The sequence below is a fragment of the Crocodylus siamensis genome, chromosome 3 (assembly GCF_052110815.1).
Source record: "Crocodylus siamensis isolate JL-2025a chromosome 3, ASM5211081v1, whole genome shotgun sequence".
Taxonomy (NCBI): Eukaryota; Metazoa; Chordata; order Crocodylia; family Crocodylidae; genus Crocodylus; species Crocodylus siamensis.
The window spans coordinates 198,926,311-198,946,690 of record NC_143397.1 but is presented as its reverse complement, the minus strand read 5'-3'; the positions used below and the strand labels follow the sequence as shown (position 1 = coordinate 198,946,690).

Here is a 20,380-nt window from a genome sequence, read left to right as displayed (position 1 = left end):
AGCAGAAAAGACAAGAATGAAGACAACATCTGCAACATCTCCCCTTTTGTGCCAGACAGAGCCTACACCACCGATAAGAGAAGAATGTTGTAAACTGAGTGTTTGAAGAGCATGAGCCTGACCGCTTGTCAGGATGGAAAAAGTACTGAGATTCAGACAAAGGAGCCACAGAATCAGAAAAGGTAAACCAGTCACCCAACACCAACTTGATAACCCTTATAAAAAGGAGAGAGACTGAACAGCCAGAGGTTGGGTAACACTCTGCAAACTTCACTGGAGCACAGAAACGTGTCTGTATGCCCACTCCTCATCTCATACTCCTAGGCTGGCCACCTAGTGCAGTACCGAGTAATGGACTTTGGTAACAATAACATCTGCTATTGTGTCCCTTCTTAAGCACCTTTTCCACAAGCCGAACACACCTAGCTTCTTCAGTCTTTTCTTGTATGATTTATTTCTCAAGCCCTTTATCATCATCTTTGTTGCCTGCCTCTGGACCCTCTAACTTCTCCACATCCTTTTTAAAATGAGAAGCCCAGAACTGCACCCAATTCTCCAGATGAGGCTTAACCAGCACCAAGTAGAGTGTCTTGCATGTAATGCTTTCATTGATGCATTCCAAAGCTGCTTTGCCTTTTTTTCCATAGACATCAGGGCTGGAAGGGACCTCAGAAGATCAGAGTCCAGCCCCCCGCCCAAAGGGCAGGAAGTCAGCTGGGGTCATAGGATGCCAGCAAGACAAGCATGTGCATTTGCATCAGACTGCAGACTCATACTGAGTGTGTGATCCACTAAGACTCCCAAATCCTTTTCCATAGTGCTACCATCCAGCCAGGTGTCACCCATTTTATTTGTGTTTTTGACTATTCTTCTTGAGGTATAACACCTTGCATTTGTCCGCATTGAACTTCATCCTGGGCTCTGCTTGGACTAAAGATTAACTGCTTAAAATTTATTTGCAACAAGAAACTATGAAAAATAGGCCTTTTCATTCTAGAAGAAAAAGGTTCAGCAATCAGAAAAGCAAACTTGTCCTTGGACAGATTGCCTGAACTTCTTCAGGTTGATCCATAAGTGCAATTTTCAAAACAATGTTAAAATAATATGAGAAAAACCTAAATTATAAATATACTATTAAAAATAATCTTACCTAGCTCTGATATGTAATAACATTTGTACCAGAATATAATTTGTCACTGTTGTACTCTAATAAAAACAGCTATAATTAAGTCAGCATATGGTGTATTTTAACTTTCACTTATGATCTGTGCCAATACTCCTTTCACAGAACAATGTCCAAAGTCTGGTATTTAAAATTCAATGGTGTCAAGTCCTTTTTCACAAAACACCAGGTATAACAGCAGTTTAGGCTCAAACTGAAATGATAAGAAGCCAAAGACCCTGCTGAACTAAGCACTCTCTGATGAAAGTGCACTAGCTGACAGACTTGCATATTTGCTCAGTACACATGCCTAAAACAATGAAGAACAAATTCTAAGGGAGGTTTATTATCCGTCTTTAGTGGTCTTCTTTTTTAAATAAAAAAACTGGAAAGAGAACACAATGGTGTGTCAATAGTTAAACCCAGTTCCTTTCTTCTTAAAAAAATTTTTTCTACATGTATACTTCCTCAAAAATATCTGAAAAACCATGGGGGGGGGGGGGGGGGAAGGAGAAACATGCCCTACCAGAAGCAGCAGCACGTTACCTAGCTCTGCAGCATCTGTAGAAATTGGGCGCTTTTTGGAACTTTAAGCTTAAACTGATTCAATCAGCTATTAGATGAAAGCACCAAAAAAGCCCAGCTAAACTGTGTAATCTTCAAAGGCATTGGGAAAGCTGGGTGCAACTAACACACTGTCCCTTCTGCCCATGTGTTGGGCTCAGCACAAGAACATGATGAGTATAAAGTAAAACACTGTTTTGGGGGGATCTTTTCTATGCCCGCAATCACCCCATGTCCCTAAGAATTTTGTAGCATGTACAACGTTCTGGGAAAAATTAAACTACTTGTAATATATTATATTTAAAAGAATCACCTTTAGCCAGCTCAGTAACTGTTAATACAAACATGTTACTGCATTTTTCTGAACTGCCAGAAGATGGCTACAGAGCCCCCACAAGCCAGTTTTTCTACCAGCCAAATAAGGCATTCTGGTTTTATATACAAAAGCTATGGAACTATTTTTCATAGACTTTGGCTAACGTAATTAGAACAGCCAGGCCAGCCATTCTTAAATATTGTGAAATAGGAGATTTAGGCCCTTCAGAGACTTCCAAATACCATTTAGCTTGCTTAAATTCTTATAAGGTTCATCCAGTCTCTTTCTACCCACAAGACATTTCTATAATTTTTATCATCCTCGGTAAGAATTCACTGATCTTCAACAGATACCTGGAATCAAAAGCTTGATGTTGGCATACGTCTCTGTCCCTTTTTATAGGTAATCAGTTACTTTTAAGTTTCCATACTACCTTCCATTATGAGTTATGTAACAATTCTACTTAAGAATACAAGCCATAGAATGCCACTGAAACAACGTTACATCCAAGATGCAATGCAGCAACATACCAATGAATATCCAATAGGGTGGAAGGAAATTTTGGATAAAGCCAGGTTTTTAAAAAAAATGCTTTAATCTTTGTGATGTATGCTGGGAAAACAGGGTACTCCTTAAGTGTTAATTCTTAAATTCATATTTTGGATTGAGGCATCCAAAGAAAGAAGACTTGCCAATTTGGGGACTTGACTCCATAGCCATTTCACAGGCAAACTTCGGTGATTTTCCATGGCACTTACAGGAGCATAGAGGTTTAGAATCAGGTTAATGAGTAATGAATTGATATCCGAGGCAAAAATAGCACAAAAAACTAAATACTGTGACACAGCTCCTCTTCTGTGGCAAGTTGCTCCTCAGCCCAGCAGAGAGGGCATGCCATCACAAAGCCCACCATAGCTCTTAGATTTCAAGGCAGATCTCAGTAGGTCAGGTCAAACTAGGTTGCTCACCTACTACAAGCTGCAACCAATTCTATAGCAGCTCAAATAACTAGACCATCCTTGACATCTCCAAACGTCCCCTTACAGTAAGAATGGGAAATGAAACAGCATGAAGATCTACATACTGATATGCCAGCTCTTCACTGGCCCTCCTGTGCTAGGGACATTCTTTAGCTGGTTAGGTCCTGCTCTGCAAATTATTGTAACCACAAAGGGCACACACACACACATCAAGGCTGCTCCAATGTGCTGTACAGGCAGTGCTTGACTTGCAACATTGAGTTATGTTTCACACTTACAACATTTTTAAACTGACACCCTGTTTCAACTTTCTGAAGTCAGTTTTGACTACAACGCTTGATCTGATGCCATGCCATGCTAACAAACAAGTTTACTGTGTCGCCTATCTCCCCAAACTTCCTTGGACATTTTCTTTAAGAAAGCAAACAAGACTCCAGAAAAACCTGCAGCCAAGACATCTGAGAAGACTCCAGCTAAGAGCCCTTCAAAAAGTCCAGCAAAGTCACCTCAAAGAAGTCTGTTGAAATCAGTATGATTGCTACTTACAATATAAATACATTAATGTAGCTATATAACTCATCTGTAAATTGATTGAGTACAAAATTCTGGGTTATTTTTTGGTGAAAATAGAGTATCGGGCCTTGGTTCAGGAACCAATCCCCCATTTATAGCATTGTTTCCTATGGGAAAAATCAGTTCCAAGTTACAACATTTTAACTAAAGACACGGTTTTCAGGAACCAGTTGTGTCATAACTCAAAGGACTGCCTGTAATTACAGTGTCAGAGCAGACTCGATTAATCGAGTCTGCTGGAGCGTGGTAATTACTGTATTCCAGCATCACATGTATCAGCATTCCTGCACTGAAAAATGTTGGCAGGGTACTTTAGTTAATTAAAGCCCCCGACCACACCAACTACTGGAGCACATGTATAAACAAAGAGATTTTTAGTTCGCAGTAAGTTGGAGTAAAATACCAAATAGCCCAGCAAAATTAATTAAAAAATGTAAGGAGTGTAAGAAGATAGAGATCTCTGTGACCTCAGTCATAACTAAGTCATGCAAGCCTTATTTAAGAACAGAATAGCAGTAATTATAAGCACATTCCTCCTCTTTCAAGCTCAAAAAATAGTATTATTTTGTAGTATTACTCATACATCACACAGATAGCAAATGAATTCTATGAAAAAAAACAGTATCATACAGTAGTTGCAATACTGAGATAAAATGATCTTCCTTACAGGTTTGACATTTTTAGATAAGTTTGATCAATCTTAAAATAAATCAAAAATATTGATCTCAAGTAAGAACAACATGATTTGAAAGTTCAGATTGAAGAGAAGAAAAAACAAAACCTTTACAGAATATTGATGGCTAGTACTATGGTTCAATTAGCAGAGCAGTGTACATAACAACAGCATTCAGTGATAATGCCAAATTGATCATAAGCAAACTTGTTTTACTGACTAAAATGCATTTCAGACCAACAACTGTGCCTACCTGAAAAAAAACTAAATCTTTAAAGGATGCAACCAGCATGAAGTGACTGACAAAAATCTAACCGCCTGCTTCACCTATGTTTTTCTGATTAGATTATCATCAGGGTTTTTTTGCATTATTGGGAATATACAAAGATCTCTGGGAGTTGACTTTTTTTTTTTTGCATATCTTGCAAGCTCTCAGTTGTGCACTCCATACACTATGGCTAGGGACAGAAGTTACACATAAACCAGTTTAAGCGATCAGAAACTGGTTTAAACCTGTAACAGAATAGAAGTTCAGTGCACATAAACCAGTTTCAAAATGGCTGGTTAAAGATAAACCTGATTTAACGTACTGTCAGATGTAACCAATTTGGGACAAACCAGTTTGCCTCCGTCTCACCTCATAGAGGTGTTCTTGGGCAGCTTTCAAGTGTTCACCCAACTCCGGCCAAGGGGTATGCCAGCTTAGGTGTTGGGTCGTGCTCCACCCTGAGTGCAGCCCCAACAGTCGTCTGCCATGGCTTGGTCTTCTCTTTTCCAGTGGGGAGGGTTCCAGTCTTCCCGGGATTTCTTGCTGCTCCAAGTACTATCCACCAGAGGCATTCTTAGGGCTCCACCTCCCCTATACCCCAGTCATGCGCCAACCCTCAGGTCAGCCAGATGGTGCATCGTTGGCCTGATCCCTGATTCGCCTATCCCAGAAGGCCTGGAGGTGGACAATCATCTTCGCCTTCACGCTCGACCTTCCTCCACAGCCCCAGCCAATCTGGTTGTCGGTGGCTGGGGTAGGTCACCCGGTTGTGAGTTTCCCAATTCCCCGAATGGCCCCTGGAGAGGAGTGGGTACGCGCCGGACCGCTCGTGCTGCCGTTAATCTCACCTGCCACGACTTGATGGATCAAGGGGTTCACCCAGATGGGGCACTGACGGTCCAGAAGAAAAGGGTACCCAGACTCCAAAGTCCAGGGGTCCTGAGGGCTCCTCCTCCCCTACACCCTCGCCCAAGCCTCCGGGTTACGGGACCCCGTTGGGGCTCCCTTGTTGACGGACAAGTCTGGCAGGGTACCCGCCTACTGCCGGACCTGCCCCGGAGTCCGCCCAGCACCTAGTGTCCCTGGTACCAGTGGCCCCTCCGGTCCGGATTTGTCCTGCCCTCAAGGGCCTGAGTCTCTAGACCCGGGGGGGGCTACAAAGTCCGCCTGCCTGCCCGCGGGTCTTCTTCCGTGGCCAACTGGCCACCAGTCGCCGGAGAAGGGCCCCTCCGGCCGAGGCTCCCTTCCCGGGTTCTTCGGTCGGAACCGCCTCTGATCCCTTCGGTACCTGCGTCCCGACGGGCTGCCCCGCTGCTCCCGGCTCTGCTGCGGTCAACTCCACTGTAGCCGGCGTCTGCCGCGTGGCTCCCAGTTCCGCCGTTGCCAGCCCCGCTATCGCCGGCACTGCTGCTCCCAGTTCGGCACTTACCGGCTCTGTGCCTGCCGGCTTCGCTACAGCCGGCGTCCGTTGCCTTGATCCCGGTTCCGCTGCTACCGGTACCGCCGGCGCCGGCGCCTCTGCCGCCAGCGTCCCTCGTGCCGCTCCCGGCTCCGCTGCTTCCGGATCTGCCGCCGCTGATTCCGCTGCCGCCGGCGTTCCTCGCGCCGCGCCCGGCTCCGCTGGTCCCGGGGCAGGTTCCCGCTGGAGCCTCCGTCCTCCTCTAACCAGGGTAGGGGTGCTCCTTTTATCTGCCCGGGCCGGTCCCACGCCGGCCCGGTTTACGTTCCGGGAAACTTTAAAGTCCCGGCCAGACTTCCGGGTCGAATCCCGGAAGCTGGACGGAACCCCGGGCTTCCTCGCTCGGCCCGGGTCCCCTAGGGTCCTGGCCCCCTCACATACCCCACCCCTGGAGATGCCGCTAGGTGTTCTATTCGCTGCTATCTGCTCAGCCTCTACAGGCTGTTGCCCTCTTGAGGGGGGCGGTTCTGAGGGCCCCGGAGGTGCTTCCCCCCCCCGAACCTAGACAAAGAATTGGCTACCGTGTTGCTCTAACCAGGTTTGTAACCTATTTCAAACCGATATGGCTGTAGGGCTAGTGCCCACCGCATTATTCTGGCATTCTCCGTCTTAGTGGAGTTCAGCCATCGCAGCGGGGCATGATCAGTTATGAGCCGGAATTTCCTGCCCAATAAATAATATCTAAAGTACTATCCCCCACCTTATCGCGAGGCACTCCCTCTCTATTGTGGAATACCTCTCTTCATGTATGTTGAGTCTGCGGCTCGCGAATGCCACTGGACGCTCCTCTCCCTCCACCTCTTGGGAGAGGACGGCTCCCAAGGCGTATGCTGAAGCGTCAGTCTGTAAAATGAAGGGGATAGTAAAGTCTGGGGTGTGTAATACTACCCCCTGACACAGGGCTCGCCTTAGTTCTTCAAACACCCGATGCCTTTCGGGGGTCCAGTGGACACGGGGGGGTTCTCGGCCCTTAGTGGTGTCAACCAAGGGGTTGGCCAGTTCGGCAAACCGAGGTATAAACCGCCGGTAATAGCTGGCCAGCCCCAGGAATTTGTTTTTTAGTCACGGGAGCCTCATAGTCCCGTAGTGCCGCTACTTTATCCTTTAGGGGCCTTACCTGCCCTCGGCCCACTAGGAAACCCAGGTATTTTGTTTCGGCTTTACCTAGTGCACATTTCCTCGGGTTGACCGTTAGGCCCTTCGCTCGTAATTCCTGCTATACCTTCCTCAGGGCCTGAAGGTGCTGGTCCCATGTTTTGGTGTAAATGACGATGTCATCGATGTACGCCGCGGCGTACGCTTGGTGGGGCGCCAGGAGCCAATCGATGAGCCTTTGGAAGGTGGCTGCCGCCCCGTTCAGCCCGAAGGGCATTCGCTTAAACTCGTAAAGGCCCCACAGGGTTCCGAAGGCCGTCTTGGGCTGGTCCTCTTTTCGTAAGGGGATCTGCCAATAGCCTTTGGCTAGATCCAAGGTGGAAATGAAATTGGCCTGGCCAATACGCTCCACGAGTTCGTTTACCTGTGGCATGGGGAAAGCGTCGAATTGAGTGATAGCGTTCAGTTTTCTGAAGTCGACGCATAGCCTCAGGCTGCCGTCCGGCTTATCTACGGCTACCAGCGGGCTCCGCCATGGGCTGCGGGACGGGGTGATGATGCCCTGAGCCAGCATGTTGTCAATTTCATTCTTGATGGATTAGCGCTTAAAGAAGGGGATCCGCCGCCACTTCTCTCTAGCCACCTGCCCCCGTGGCGTCAGGATGGCATGTTCTACCCCGTTGGCCTTCCCCGGAGTCTCGGTGAACACGTCCTGAAATTCCGCCATGAGCCGCTGCAGATCCCTCTGCTGGAGCGGAGAAAGGGGCGTTCCACCCTCGGGGGGTCCCTCGGTCCGGGGTTTAGGTCCTACTTCTGGGTTGGAATCTTGATCGTCTCTAAGCTCCCGATCTAATTCCAACAGGAGTCCTTGGGGTTCCTGCCATTCCTTTAATAAATTAATATGAAGAATCTGGGATGACCTCTGACGGCCTTCCCTCTGAACCTCATAGGTCACTGGGCCGGTTCGCCGGATGACTCGGGCTGGCCCTTGCCATCTGGCCTCAAATTTACTGGGATGGTTGGGCAACATAACCAGCACCTTTTGGCCGGGCTGTAGCTCCCTTTCTTGGGTCCCTCAATCGTACCAGTGCTTTTGCTGCGTTTGAGCCTGAGCGAGATTGTCTTGAGCCGCCCGCTGGGCCCTGTGGAGGCGATCCTGGAACTCTTGCGTGTATCCGTCTACCTGTCGGCTTCCCCGCACACTGTTCTCCCAGCTTTCTCTGACAATGTCTAATAGGCTCCGCGGCTGGTGTCCGAAGACCAGCCTAAACGGGGAATAACCCGTGGAGGCTTGCGGAGCATCCCGCACCGCGAACAGTAACGGGGGCACCAGGAGATCCCATTTAGCCGGGTCTTCCTGGGCACACCGCCGGAGCATGCCTTTCAGCATCGCGTTGAAACGTTCTACGAGTCCGTTCGTCTGGGGGTGGTAAATCGTTGTCCGTAGGTGGGCAACGTGTAGCACCCGGCACAGTGCGGCCATCACCGCTGACATGAAGTTGGTGCCTTGATCCGTCACGATCTCCTTTGGGATCCCGAATCGTGACACCCACTTCATGAGTTCTTTGGCTACCTTGGCACCCGTCACTGCCCGTAGGGGGATAGCTTCAGGAAAGCGGGTAGCATAGTCGATGAACACCAAAAGGAACCGGTGTCCGGAAGTGCTACGTGGTAGAGGGCCCACCACGTCTAAAGCCACCCTAGCAAATGGCTCTTGGATGATCGGCATCACTTGCAGAGGAGCCCGGGAGGGCTTGTGGGCACTCACTAGTCGACAAGCCCGGCACCCCTTACAGTATCTTTCCACGTCGTCGTACAAGTGCGGCCAGAAACACCACCGTGTCAGGCGTGCTTCCATCTTCCCTTTCCCCAGGTGCCCCCCCATCGGATTCCCATGGGCTAACTGTAGGAGAGGTACCCGATACCAGCTGGGGATCAAAAGCTGTTCCGTCTCTGCCCCCATTCGGGGTTCGGGCTTGACACGGTACAGCAGGCCCCGCCTCAATTCCACCCGGGGGCCACGCCCGAGACCCGCGGAGGGGCTTACCGGCTGTTGGAGGGCTTGAAGGGCTTCCTCACGGAAAGGTCGTAGCTCGTCATCTTCCTCTTGATTCTTCTCTCCCTTGCCCCCCTTGCCTTTACGGGGGGAACTTTCCACCCAGGGTTTCCCTCGGGAGGGGTGACGCCCGGCCTGGGCCGCTGTATACTGTTCCGCCCATTGGAGTGCCTGAAGGGAGGAGGTGGGGCCGTGGCACCTTACCCATTGTTGGGTGTCGTCCTCCAAATCTGCCAGGAACTGCTCGAGTAGGATCTGGTCGCATATTTCCTCCTTCGTGGCGGTATTGGGCCTCAGCCACTTCGTCAATTCATCCCTCAGGTCATGCCACAGCGCCTTAGGGGTCTTCTGCGCCTTGGCCTTGACTCCCCTAAAGGCCTGTCTGTGTTTTTCCGGTGTGATCTCTAGGCGTTGGAGAATCTCCGCTTTCACGTGACCATAATCCCCGGCCTCCGCCCGTGTCAGGGCTCGGTAGGCCGCCTGGGCTGGTCTGATTAGCAGGACCCCTAATCTGCTGGCCCACCTTCCTTTATCTAGCCCTGCGGCCAATGCGGCCCTCTCGAATGACTCTAAGAAAGCCTCAACATCATCTTCCTTAGTCAAGCCTTGTGACTTGGATGAGGGGGTAGAAAGCACCCTGTTCAAGTTTGCTGATGACACTAAGATGTGGGGGGATGTGGGTGCACTAGAAGGGTGCAATAGGCTACAAGCTGACCTTGACAGGTTGCAACGGTGGGCGGATGAGAATAGGATGGGGTTTAACACTGATAAGTGCAAGGTGTTGCACATGGGGAGGAAGAACCGGCACCACACTTACAGGTTGGGGAACTCTCCTCTTGCCAGCACGGAGACGGAAAAGGATCTTGGAGTCGTCATTGACTCCACGATGAACATGGGCCGGCAGTGTGGGGAGGCAGTCAAGAAGGCCAATCGTACCCTATCATGCATCCACAGATGCATCTCGAGCAGGTCCAGGGAGGTGATCCTCCCCCTCTATGCGGCACTGGTCAGGCCGCAGCTGGAGTACTGCGTCCAGTTCTGGGCGCCACACTTCAAGAGGGACGTGGACAATATGGAAAGAGTTCAGAGGAGGACCACTCGTATAATCAGGGGTCAGCAGGGCAGGCCTTATGAGGAGAGGCTACGGGACCTGAACCTGTTTAGCCTCCACAAGAGAAGGCTAAGGGGGGACCTTGTGGCCTGCTACAAACTGGTCAGGGGGGATCAGCAGGTATTGGGGGAGTCCCTGTTCCCCCGTGCGCTGCCAGGAGTGACCAGGAATAACGGTCACAAACTGGCGGAGGGTAAGTTTAGATTAGATATTAGGAGGCGCTACTTCACAGTCAGGGCGGCTAGGGCCTGGAACCAGCTTCCAGGGGAAGTGGTGCAGGCTCCTAGCCTGGGGATTTTTAAAAGGAAGTTAGATGAGCACCTTGCCGGGGTCATCTGACCCCGGTGCTCTTTCCTGCTAAGGCAGGGGGTCGGACTAGATGATCTACCTAGGTCCCTTCCGACTCTAGCTACTATGAAACTACTATGAAACTATAAGCGAGGCATGCTCAAGTCCTCTCTATACAGGCCCCCCCTAGCCTGTCCCTGTTGGAGGATGAGCTCCTGTAAGCTCACCTGTCGTAAGGCTGTCTGTTATTGCTGCTGCAACAGCTGAGCAATGAGGTGTAGCGCTTGTGGCACCACCTCCGGGCCCGTGGGGAGTTCCATGGTCTTCTGGTGCTCTGGTTATCCAGGCCAGGTTCGGTTCCCGGCCAATGCACCAGTTGTGGGTGGTTGGGGTAGGTCACCCGGTTGTGAGTTTCCCAATTCCCCGAATGGCCCCTGGAGAGGAGTGGGTACGCGCCGGACCGCTCGTGCCGCCGTTAATCTCGCCTGCCACGACTTGATGGATCAAGGGGTTCACCCAAATGGGGCACTGACGGTCCAGAAGAAAAGGGTACCCAGACTCCAAAGTCCAGGGGTCCTGAGGGCTCCTCCTCCCCTACACCCTCACCCGAGCCTCCGGGTTACGGGACCCCGTTGGGGCTCCCTTGTTGACGGACAAGTCTGGCAGGGTACCCGCCTACTGCCGGACCTGCCCCGGAGTCCGCCCAGCACCTAGCGTCCCTGGTACCAGTGGCCCCTCCGGTCCGGATTTGTCCTGCCCTCAAGGGCCTGAGTCTCTAGACCCAGGGGGGGCTACAAAGTCCGCCTGCCTGCCCGCGGGTCTTCTTCCGTGGTCAACTGGCCACCAGTCGCCGGAGAAGGGCCCCTCCGGCCGAGGCTCCCTTCCCGGGTTCTTCGGTCAGAACCGCCTCTGATCCCTTCGGTACCTGCGTCCCGACGGGATGCCCCGCTGCTCCCGGCTCTGCTGCGGTCAACTCCGCTGTAGCCGGCGTCTGCCGCGTGGCTCCCGGTTCCGCCGTTGCCAGCCCCGCTATCGCCGGCACTGCTGCTCCCGGTTCGGCGCCTACCGGCTCTGCGCCTGCCGGCTTCGCTGCAGCCGGCGTCCGTTGCCTCGATCCCGGTTCCGCTGCTACCAGTACTGCCGCCGCCGGCGCCTCTGCTGCCAGCGTCCCTCGCGCCGCGCCCGGCTCCGCTGGTCCCGGGGCAGGTTCCCGCCGGAGCCTCCGTCCTCCTCTAACCAGGGTAGGGGTGCTCCTTTTATCTGCCCGGGCCGGTCCCACGCCAGCCCGGTTTACGTTCTGGGAAACTTTAAAGTCCCGGCCAGACTTCCGGGTCGAATCCCGGAAGCTGGACGGAACCCCGGGCTTCCTCGCTCGGCCCGGGTCCCCTAGGGTCCTGGCCCCCTCACACTGGTCTTGATCATCCTTCGTGACCCTGGACCCATGAAGGGTCTTTCTTTGGACACAACCCTGGGTCTTTCCCAAATCCAAAGTAGAGTAACAAGAAGAAAAAAAAAAATCTGGGTGTGGGCTTCTCCCACCCCACTCATGGGTCCAATGCTTGTGGTCCTCTCCAGTCCCTCAACATTGTTCCTTCTCTCCAATATGGATAAGACCCCTTCAGAGAGTCTGGGTACTGCCCCTACCAGGGCTGCATGCCTTCTTAGAATGGCAGCCACAGAGCAACTTCACTCTCAAGCATCCCTGCCCTCTGCGTCACCATTCTCTTGCCACCAGGTTTTAAATCCACTGGGCGGCGGTTTTTTATGATGTCATTCACCGGTGCCACCGCCAGCCAGCAATAAAAGCCAGTAAAAGCTGATAAACCACACATGCCTGGCTCTTCTTGGTGCCGCTCTCCCTTCCCTACAGCATGTAAGTATGCCCTCTTTTCAGGGCTCTTTTCTTGGACAGGTTGCCCCTGCCTCAGGTCCCACCACGGGAAGCCATTCCAGCACCTCTGGTTTTATAACAGTTTATGAAACTTCTGTCCCAGACCCTTTCTAGTTCAAATTAAATCACAGTCCCCGCAGGATCCCAACATGTTTTTCAGTCCCGAGAGCAGGACTTGCCCCACCCTCTACTTCCTAGCTGGAGCAGTGAGGCCTGCCTGACAAAGGGTTGGGGGAAATCCCAGATGGGGATACAGCTCAGTCTGCAGGGGAGGGGAAGGAGGACTACCCCCCCACAGGCAAACCCCAGCTGGGGTCTGGGGCCAGGGAGAGGGGGGTTAAACACCCCTTTCCCTGCTCAAACTTACTGCTGGCTGCAACTGTGGACTACAAATCTCAGAGGCAACTCGAAGCAGGAAGACGAAGTGATGAGCAACCCTGCAGAGTCCTGCTGTTGTCATGCTAGATTGCTAATCCCAGAGACCCTGAGGGCAGCAGGAAGTGGAAGTGAGCACACTGCTAGAGATCCATGCTCTAGCACTCCCAGGCTTCTGGCCTGAGCCACTGCAGGCATGTGGCTGCTTTTCCTGAATCAAAGGTATATGTCTGTTCACGCCCGTTTCAGTTTAATTTGTGCAGTTTAGACTAACTTGCACAGGCTGAATTGATTCAGCATTGGGCTTTTTGCCTGTCTGTACCTAGCCTATATAGTTAGGTTAACAATAAATCTAAGTAGAGATAGTTAGCCATGTTAGTCAGGAGTCAGGCATAGGATAGGCCAGGGTGCCATCATGCTCTAAGAGTGGAAGGGTGCTTTAATTAGTGCAGCTCTCAAAGCTACACCAATTAAAGCGCCTGCAGCATCTTATGTATCAGCATCCCCATGCTCCAAAATGGCAGTGGGGGCACTTTAACAAAAGCTTGAACAAGCTTTAGTTAAAGCACCCCTGCCACCATTCTGAAGTGCGAGGATGCTGAAAGATGGGATGTGGAGGGTGCTGGAGTGGACTAATTAGCATGCTCCAGTTCTATAAATATGTGCTGTAATTACAGCACATCAGAAGGAGCCTCCCTCCACATCTACAGGTACCCTTAGAGACTAACTGGTTCAGGGAAGCATGCTCTTTCATAGGCAGCAGTTTACTTTGCCAGATGTAGCTGACAATGTCTACAAAAGCTCATTGAGTTTTATTGAGTTTTTGTTGTGTACTGAAGTACTTCATGACATACGAGTGTCTCTATATCCATTAACAATTTGGGAATGTGCAGACATAGTCTCCTCTGTAAGGACAGCAATCTGAGGAACAAGTTTATGAACAACTTGTAAATTCCAATTTGATTTTAGGAGCTGTCATTCTTATATCATATGGCCATCTTTTACTGTGTTCTGCTCCTCACTCCCTGTACTAAAGAAGACAGGGAACAAAATCTGCATGTCTAGCCATCAACAGGTCAGTCCTAAAAGCAACTGAATATGTCTTACCGAGGGAGAACAAAAGATTAACCATATCCTAAATGAAACCAGTTTCCTGGGTTTGGCTGTGGGTATTCTGGGCTTTGGGGGAAAAAAAAAAAAAAAAAGAATTTCCCCAGAAGCAGGCCAAAAAAATATATATTTTTTTTTAATTGAAAAGCTTCAGAGGGATACAGAGACAAAAAACAGCTAAGCCAGGAGATGGAGAAGAATGATTTTGTAAGAGACAAGACTTCTTTCTATATGTAGAAGGAAGTAGTAAGGTGACTTAAGAGGTGTGGAAGGAAGGAAGACTTCATGGTCTGAGAAAGCCATGTGCTAAAACACCCCACAGGACTCCAACCAAGTCCCAAAGAATGGTCAGAGTAGCAAGGAAACTGAGACAGGGACTGCATGCAAGTCTACTGTCTCGTGTGTGTGTGTGCGCATATGTGCGTGTGTGCATGCATACACACACACTTCTAACTGCCAGTCTCCAGTGCACACATATGGGATCAAGTGGTTGTGACCTCTTTTATCAGAATCTATCCCATGGCTGGAAGAGAAATTCTGTAAATATGGGTGAAGTGAGAAAACCTAATGGGCAGAACACTTCAAAAGGATCCAGCCCCTCTGCCACCACCTGGAGCCTGGGGCTGACCCTTCTTGCTCCGTACCAGCCCAGGCCTGATCTGTCCCATCTCAAAATTGCTGCTGTCCCAGGCACATTTGTATATGCTGTGTCCAGGAGTAGTTTACTCTGGTTCAAACTGCTCTGGAATTTATTACTCCACATTAATTGCACATAGATGCACCCCTTGAGTCTGAGAAGGCTCCAACCCTGTCTCTTTCTTTGCCTTCCTGGGAACAGATTCCTTTTCTATTCTTTTATTTTGAAACCCTTTTCAGTTTTGTTTTTTAATTACAATTTTATGTTATGCTGTCCTGATACAGTGAATGGATGAGAATAACCTCTTTAATGACCTGAAAAAATCAAAAAGAAATTATACAAAAAGTACAAACAACGACAATGCTAGAAAAATGAATACAATGGAATAGTATAAGACTTCAGGGATATAATCAGAAAGGCTAAGGAACAAATGGGTTACATCTGGAGACAAAACAGGCCATAAAGTCTAGATAAATATGAGAAGTAAAAGGAAGGCAGAAAAAAACAAAACCTAAGGTTCATTATGTAACAAGGAAGGAGAGTAAAACAGATGACCCCAAAAAGACTGAATGTTCAAGGCCCACATTAACTTTTTTTGTGAAGATGGAAGTAATGGTGACCAGACACTTAAGGTCTTTGATTTAAAGAATGGGATAGGAATACAAGGCAGAATATGGGAGGATAAGAGGAAGAGTTAATGATTCTTTGAAAATTCTAGGAGAATGGGGGAGATGCCAGGGGATTGGAAAGGACAAATAAGGAAAAAAGGAGAATCAAAGGAATTATAGACTAATGGGCCTGCCCTCAGTATGGGGATATAGATTTTCAGCCAGAATGCCACAGTACTCTGGAATGCCTTGAGATCCTCTCAAGGATGATTCAGGGTACCACACAATGTTAAGTGTGAAAAATGATCTTAAGGTAAACCCAGAGAATTAAAAATAGGAATCCGTCATCGTGCAGGGTCCTGTAGGACCGCCATGATCTCCCCAAGACCCACTTCCCGTGTCAAGTTGGCCCAAAGGGCACCCTCGATTCTCTCCTGCCACTTCTTTGATGATAAAATATATAATAGGGAGGCTGCCTTCATGTCCTCTTGGTCACCATTTGCTGCAATATCTGACCCCACGAACCCCCGAATTCCCCTTGTGGGTCCTGTTCTCTAAAGAGCGTTTCAGGGACAACCTAGCCTTATGGGCTATGAGTGGCTCCAACCACCCCTTTACCACATCCCAAGCCTCGCAGATGGAACCAACGTTCTTCAGTCCAAGCCTTGTTATAATTTGGCCTCCTTGGGCTCTCCGCAGCCCTGTCTGGCTCTGCGCCCTCTCTGGCACCAGGGCCAGTGCACCCCCAATATTGCGCCCTCTCTGGCACCGGGGCCCCATGCTGCTGTGGGTCCCCTATGAGGCCTCCTCCTTCCCCTAACAGCCTCACCCAAGCCGCCGGTCTTAAACAGCAAATAAACACAAGTCTGTGGGCTATAACATAAATTCTAACCACCCAGCTATAACATTATTCAAGCCACACCAAGGGTGCTCCATCCCTCACCAGTCTTGGGGGTCATACCTGCAGTCAGGCCTCTCCCCTTCGCTTGCTCTGGGAGAGATCCTTCCCCCTTGGCTGCTAGCAAGGAACTGCCACCCTGGCCTCCACCCTGGCGTTTATAAGTGAGCCAGGTGCTGCCCCTTCCAGTCAGCTGACCACTGGCAGGTGTGGGTCACTAGCTAACTCTGGTTTCCCTGGTAACCAGCAGCTGGGACTTCTCACTCACTGCTAGGGCTCTTTACCTAGCAGTTTCCCCTCTTTAAAAGGAGCAGGGCACCTAAGTGCTCTGCAACAGAATCCATAGTATCAAAAACATTTTGCTCTGTTGTTGTCTTTCAGAGTTCTTTGTACAGAAGAATTCCTCTAGTATTTTCCTATTGTCAGAAAATAAGTGAAAACTAGGAGCTGGCAATTTCTGAGGGGTGCCTGAAGTCTAAAGACCTTGAGAACCACTGATATACATAGATGTAAGTGTATCATCATTTAAGGATACAGATACAAGCTGTTATGATGCAACTCTTATGTCTACATGATTCTGTAGTGATGTAATAGCATAAAGTCACTTAACTTTAATCCTGCTTCATTCAGAGTCAAAGTTAGGGCAATTTAGTTCATTTGTATCACTACAAGATCATGCTGACATAACACTTATAGAACAAGAGCTTCTGTACACTCCTAAACAAAAACTTTCCATTCCCCTTTCAAAATGGATAAATAAAATGCTGGTTTGTTCATACCCCCAGATAGCTTTTAGAATGCATCATTAAACAATCAGCTTATTAGCACCTACAGAGTGATATGGTGGTAAAAATATGAAAACAGATTTGTCAAAAGCTAGAGAAGGAAGAGGACATGGACTCCCAGGATGGTGGAAGTTGGAAACTTGTGACCTCTGACAGCAGGCAAAAGTCTTCATCTATACCTGTAGCAGTTTGCCTGGGGAACAGATATGGAGCCCAAGCAACAGAGGAGGAGGAGCACATTCCATTGGTGAAAGAGGCCAGGACAGACATCTCAAGGTGGACAGAATCGAGACCACTGCCACCAAGAGCAATCAACAGCTGATGGTGGTTAGAGACTCACTTCTGCAGGGGACAAAGGCATCAATCTCCCATTGTCTTGGGAGGTCTGCTGCTTGCCCAGAGCCTGGAACCAAGGTATCAGAGACTCATCTGACCCTCTGACAACTACCCCATCCTGCTCAGCCGTGTGGGCACCAGTGATACTGCAGGGGTGACCCAAAGTGGATCAAAAGTGGCTACAGGGCTCTGGGTGCAAGGGTGAAGGGTACAGGGGCTCAGATGGTGTTCTTGATCCTTCCAGTCAAGGGGAAGGGCCCAGGCAGGAGCAGACGCATCCTTCAGATCAATGCATGGCTGAGCAGATAGTGTCATCAATAGGGCTTTAGCTTCTTTGACCATGGGATGTACAAGTCCACAAGGCCAGACATGATGCACCCAAGGGTGCTGGAGGAGTTGGCTGATGATACTAATTTGAAAAATGGAAATTGGGAGAGGTCCTGGATGATTGTAAAAGGGAAAATACAGCACCCATCTTTAAGAAAGGGACAAAGGGGGATCAGGAGAGCTACAGACCAGTCAGCCTCACCTCAGTCCCTTGAAAAATCATGGAGTAGGTCCTCAAGGAATCTATTTCTAAGCACTTGGAGGAAAAGAAGGTAATTAGGAACAATTAGCATGGCTTCACCAAGGGCAAGTCTTGCCTGACCACTTGATTGCCTTCTCTAATGAGATGACTGGATCTGTGGATTGGGCAGAGCAAAGGATGTAATATACTTTGACTTTAGCAAAGCTTTTGATATGGTCTCCCACAATACTCCCACCAGCAAGCTAAGGAAGTACAAGTTGGATGAATGAACTGTAAGGTGGATAGAAAGCTGGCTGGATCATCAGGTTTAAAGGGCAGTAATTAATGGCTTGATGTCTAGTTGGCTGCAAGTATCAAGTGGAGAGCCCCAGGGGTTGGTCCTGGGACTAGTTGTGCCCAAATCATAGAATCACAGAAGTAGGGTCGGAAGGGACCTTCTAGATCTTCAAGGCCAACCCCCTGCCTGGGCAGGAGAAAAACTGGGCTCAAATGACTCCAACCAGATGGTAGGAGCCAGCACCACTTCCCCTGGAAGTTGGTTCCAGATCCTAGCAGCCCTAACTGTGAAGTAGTTCTTACAGATGTCTAATCTAAACCTACTCTCCAACAACTTACAGCCGTTATTCCTTGTTATGCCAGGGGGTGCTAGGGGAAACAAGGTCTCTCCCAAACCCTTCTGGTCACCCCTAGTGAGTTTATAGACAGTCACCAGGTCTCCCCTCAGCCTTTTCTTGTGAAGGCTGAACAGATTCAGGTCCCGCAGTCTCTCATTGTAGGGTCTGCCCTGTTGTCCCCAGATCATGCGGGTGGCCCTCCTCTGGACCCTGTCAATGTTGTCCACACCCCTCCTGAAATGGGGCACACAGAACTGGACTCAGTACTCCAGCTGTGGCCTGACCAGTGTTGTGTAGAGGGGGAGGATCACCCCCTTGGCCCTACTTGAGATGCACCTGTGGATGCATGACAAGGTCTGCTTAGCCCTGCCAATAATGACTCCAAGATCCCTTTCTGGCTCCGTGCTCTCAAGAAGGACATTTCCCATCTTATAAGTGTGCTGCTGGTTACTACTGCCCAAGTGCAGCACCCTGCACTTGTCAGTATTGAAACGTATCCTGTTTTTGTTAGCCCATCCCTGTAACCTTTCCAGGTCTTGCTGCAGTCTTTCCTTCCCTACTAGCATGCTCACCTCACCCCAAATTTTGGTATCATCAGCAAATTTAAACAGGCTGCTTTTTACCCTGTCATTCAAATTGTTGATAAAGAAACAATGTGCCCTTGTTGCAAAGGTTAACAGGATGCTGGGCTGCATTAGTGTAAGTGTTGCCAGCAGATCAAGGGAAGTGATTATTCCCCTCTATTTGTCACTGGTGAAGCTACATCTGGAGAACTGGGTCCAGTTTTGGGTCCCCAACTACAGAAAGGACATAGATAAGTTATCAGCTAGCCGCATAGAGTTCTAATACAGAATGCTATTGGTTAAACCAACAGAAAATGAAACAATGGCAAAGAAAGGGTATGCTCATAGACTATCAAGGATCTCTTTCACCACAAAATGGCGAAGGAGAAATTAACTGGGAAATGCAACCTGACCACCCACTCCCAGTAATCTGATAAGATTACCTACCCCCAAACCCAAACCTAGAATCACAGGTATTAGAGAAAGTCTTACAGCAAATTTAAAATCCTTCACAAAACTTAACTGAATAGTGGTCACTCCTAAATGACACCATTATAAACAAGAAAAAGAACAACATCCTCTTAGTATATACACATAGTATATTATTGAAATGCATATTGCTTAATGTGATGGCATTAAAAATGTAAATCAATCCACTTACTGCGAGAGAGATTCTCAAGGGCTTTCCCCAGCTTCTTACTCTCCTGTAGAATATGATTTAATTCATCAAAATCACGGCTCTCTGTTTTTGTCCGCCAGTCCCATTTAGGATGCTCTATCGACCTTGGCACTAGGTAAAATATATATAAAGTTTAGATTTCATGGTTTAGAAATCTACAGTAGCAACAAGCTAAGCAGCGAGTCAACAAGATCAAGAATCTTCATAACTTTGGACTAAGTTTTCCCCTTCTTATTATACTAGCTGGAGAGATTTATCTTTGGGTTGGCGGAATAGCTACAAGAAAATCGAGTCCACAGAAAGGATGACATCTAGGAGTAACTAAACTGGTAATTCTCAGACAAAAGTAAAATGTAAATAATGCTGTGCAACTAAAACTGCTGCATCAACTCACTCATAATCATAAAGCCCAATTCACTGCTGCCTCTTGCTGCAGCAGTGCAGCCCAGGCTGGGGTGGCCCCAGGAGGTGGGGGTCAGCACCTGCTACTTCCCACCTCTGGCCCCATGCAGGAGCTGCAGTTTATAGGCAAATAGTAGCTGAAGTGCCACTCCTTCCCTGCCTCCCACCTCCTGGCAGTGCCACCTGAAGCAGAGCAAACTGTTGCAGTACCTGCTCATGGTGGTGCTGGGTGCTTGGGGCAGGTTGCTGCAGCCAGTTGTTGCACACACCGCGGGGCCAGGCCATACTAGGCTGTGGCAGTCTATTGCCTTCCCCTGCCACTGCCCATGGCCCTGGCCCACAGCAGCCCGCCCTAAGTACCTGGCACCACTGCAAGCAGGTGACAGGTGCCCCTCACCTCTGCCTGCC

The 20,380-nt window shown here is 49.3% G+C and overlaps 1 protein-coding gene across 2 annotated transcripts in view; it reads right to left on the bottom strand.

Moving 5' to 3' along the window:
• Positions 1-20,380, bottom strand: part of C3H8orf34 (chromosome 3 C8orf34 homolog) — a 324,719-nt gene that overhangs the window by 221,439 nt on the left and 82,900 nt on the right. The window contains exon 4 of one of the 2 annotated variants that reach the window (XM_090040117.1): positions 19,553-19,681. The exons of the other annotated variant lie outside the window; for it this stretch is intronic. Within the exon in view, the coding sequence (XP_089896243.1) occupies positions 19,553-19,681 (129 nt within the window). The remainder of the gene's footprint in view (positions 1-19,552; positions 19,682-20,380) is intronic. 2 annotated transcript variants of the gene reach the window in all.